Consider the following 3,216-nt stretch of genomic DNA (forward strand, 5'->3'; position numbering starts at 1 on the left):
ACAAAAAATAAATATTATTTTTTATCAGTGTTATATTTTTTAACGAAGAGTGTGAAAAAAGGGAATGCATACAACCAGCACAGTATTCACTGAAACGATTAAGCGTAAATTGATCGTTTTTGTAAGCTGATCTTTTTTTACCTGTATATTACTGAATTACCTGGAATAAGCCAGATTCATAATTCTCTCATTTCGTAAACCATAAACCATTTAAAGCATAACAGTATTATATATTCAGATTGTAAAAGGCATTTCGTACAAACAAAAATTATGAACATTATTTCCTACGTTTTCACTCTATTTTTAGTCTTTTTAAAGGTAAGAAACAAATAAAGATTAAAATTCTGCCATCTATAAATTCCTATGCTACGTTACAAATACGCATTATATTAATGCTACTGTAGAGATCTACTTGCTTACACAAAAACAAGAAATTGATTAAAATAAAAAAAACTTTCGCTTAAGTTTATGTTAAATAAAAACAATCTAGTTACTTTACTGTTACTATAAAAGTCGCGGTGAGTATTAAAAGTTGTGAAAATCTACAAACGAATTCATAAATTGAGTAATGTATATATGCAATAAAATAAATTAAACTTGATCCGGTCGGAATACGGAAACAGTAACCTCATGAATAAAATATGAGAGTTGTCGCTATCAAACCGTGGAAATACAAAACACGTCATTTTAACTGTTTTCCGCTTAATTGTTAACACGTGGGAGAGCTGGTGACGTTTTCAGCTAAATGGTTTGATATTACATGTTGTGATGCAGGAACTCTTAAACACAAAATTCTGTGTCCAAATGCGAGGTTTAACCAAATATTCATCTTTAGTATTGGTCCTGTGGATTGGAGCATTAACACTGTATATGGGACTTCAAAGTTATGGGCTATCCAAGATAAACGCCCCAGAGTCACAAGAGTTGACGAATCAAAACACATCGCCACTGATATTCATTGGAGGTTTACCCCGTAGTGGAACAACACTAGCAAGAGTAATGTTAGATGCGCATCCAGACGTGAGATGCGGGGAAGAGACAAGAGTGGTTCCAAGGATACTAAGAACTAGAATGGAGTGGACGAGTTCCCAAAAAGAGAGATCTAGATTAGCAGAAGCTGGAATGAGTGAAAAGGTGTTGGATTCAGCAGTCTCTGCTTTTATATCAAAAATTATAGAGAACCACGGAGAACCCGCTAGCTGGTTGTGTAACAAAGATCCATTCACGATGAAATACAGCATTTACCTCAACAAATTGTTCCCGAACGCAAAGTTCCTACTGATGCTAAGAGACGGGCGAGCTGTTGTGAATTCAATCATTACCCGGAGAGTGACAGTCACTGGTTTTGATTTTAGAGACCCGAAGAAATGTTTAGAAAGATGGAACAGTATTATTGAATCAATGTACGATCAGTGTCTACATGTTGGACCGGATCGTTGTATGCCGGTGTACTATGAGCAACTAAGTCTTTATCCCGATCTCTGGATGCACCGAATATTAGAGTTCCTGGGAATACCTTGGAGCAACAACGTGTTACATCATCAGGACTTCATTGGCAAGCCTGGCGGAGCATCTCTATCACAGTGAGTAAAGAACTGGTTTATTTTCAAATTAAATAAATTTAAGATGGTATGACTGTAATTTTTTGCTCTATTACGTGTTGAGTTAAATTTGTTTTTCAGCGTTTAAACTATCTAAAACAGCAACCAAAAAATTGACTGTATTATCAAATTTTCCTCAGAAGACTTTTTTGCCTAAGTTCATTGTATATTTGCATCTTTAAATAATTTCAGTTTAAATGATTTGACATTGTATAATATTGTATACCTTCAGATCTAGATATGATGACGTCATTATTTTAAATTACAGGTTAGAGCGGTCAACAGATCAGGTAATGAAACCTGTGAATCTTCAAGCTTTGAGCAAGTGGGTAGGATTTTATCCCCGACATATAGTGGAAGACATGCAAAAAATAGCACCAATGCTTCGGAGACTGGGCTATGACCCAATGGCTAATCCGCCCCGATATGATCATCCTGATCCAAGGATAGCTGATAATACTCTCCATATATATCAGTATAAGAAATATTGGAGAAACAAAGGAGTAAACAAGAAAGTGTAGATGTACTGAACGCTGTATCGTGGGTTCAGGATATAGATTACCTCAACTATGCAAATTGAATTCCATATTGGAATGATTATAAAATCATAAAAAGTTATATCTCAAAAGGGAACTTTTGTACTAATCAAGATTCAGGTCTGATGATTTATTCTGACTGATTAATTGGGAGATGAATATAAGCTTCAAAAAAGCGAGTTTTGTTAGAAGTCGAATTGAATATCCTTCCATATACAGTTTTTAAAAAATCTCATGAACAGGAGAATTCTAACTAATGATGTTGATGTTCTTACAATCAAGATGCATACTGATTTAATTTTCATTTGGATATAATGTTGACCTTTATTTTTTATCACTCTATGATTGACACATGTTGAACAATTGAAAATGTCACTTTAAAATGCCACCAATAATATTCATTTTAGAAGGCATTTGCATTTAAAATACATCAAATAAATTCAGATGCAACGCATTTTCAGTTCTAAACAAATCATCATAGATCACTTCATCATTTATATGTAGTGCATTATAAAGCCACAATGATTTTTGAGTTCTCATATTGGGAACCGTTCATATATTTTTTACAATTTTATTATTAAATCACGTCCATTGTTTGATAAATTATTGGACCAAGCGGGTTATTTCATCGGATACTTGCATTTTATCGAATTCTATGGTTTTTCATATTGAAAAAAGAGTCGATGTTGTAGATTTGGTTTTATTTCAATGAAATAAATGCCTTATTTTTCGCTGTGATTTTTTGTGTGTGTCAGATAGACGAAACATTAAAACACGTTCAAAAGTTAAAACATTTTGTTTTGTTTACGTTACGTACAAACAAGTGAAGTAATCAATTTCCTGTCGTTCTAGCGAAGTAATAATATATGATTTTTTAGTAATGAACAATATATCACGTTTTCAATAACATTGAACGGAATTGCTCATAAAAGAACAAAACTACCCGGGTGGTGCCGTTTTCAGAACTTCTTATTCATTTTAGCAGCGTTTTAAAAGCATGAAGTGTGTTATTTTCAAACCTCTTTTTACTATAAAGATTTTATTCAATTTCCTGTCATAGGATGATTCATACAATGATT

General features: G+C 33.2%; 1 protein-coding gene across 1 annotated transcript; it reads left to right on the forward strand.

Moving 5' to 3' along the window:
• The first annotated feature begins 598 nt into the window (after positions 1-598).
• On the forward strand, positions 599-2,911 carry LOC128169082 (protein-tyrosine sulfotransferase 2-like). Its single transcript, XM_052835252.1, has 2 exons — positions 599-1,583; positions 1,870-2,911. The coding sequence occupies exons 1-2, from the start codon at positions 769-771 to the stop codon at positions 2,120-2,122; spliced, it is 1,068 nt and encodes a 355-aa protein (XP_052691212.1). The 5' UTR covers positions 599-768; the 3' UTR covers positions 2,123-2,911.
• The last annotated feature ends 305 nt before the right edge of the window (positions 2,912-3,216 follow it).

Source organism: Crassostrea angulata, unplaced genomic scaffold (genome assembly GCF_025612915.1).
Source record: "Crassostrea angulata isolate pt1a10 unplaced genomic scaffold, ASM2561291v2 HiC_scaffold_93, whole genome shotgun sequence".
Lineage (NCBI taxonomy): Eukaryota > Metazoa > Mollusca > Bivalvia > Ostreida > Ostreidae > Magallana > Magallana angulata.

Excerpts from the sequence above, each read along its gene's own strand:
- LOC128169082 (XM_052835252.1), top strand. The coding sequence starts at position 769 with ATGCAGGAACTCTTAAACACAAAATTCTGTGTCCAAATGCGAGGTTTA. Across the intron at positions 1,584-1,869 it reads GGCGGAGCATCTCTATCACA|GTTAGAGCGGTCAACAGATC; the intron begins GTGAGTAAAGAA and ends TTTAAATTACAG.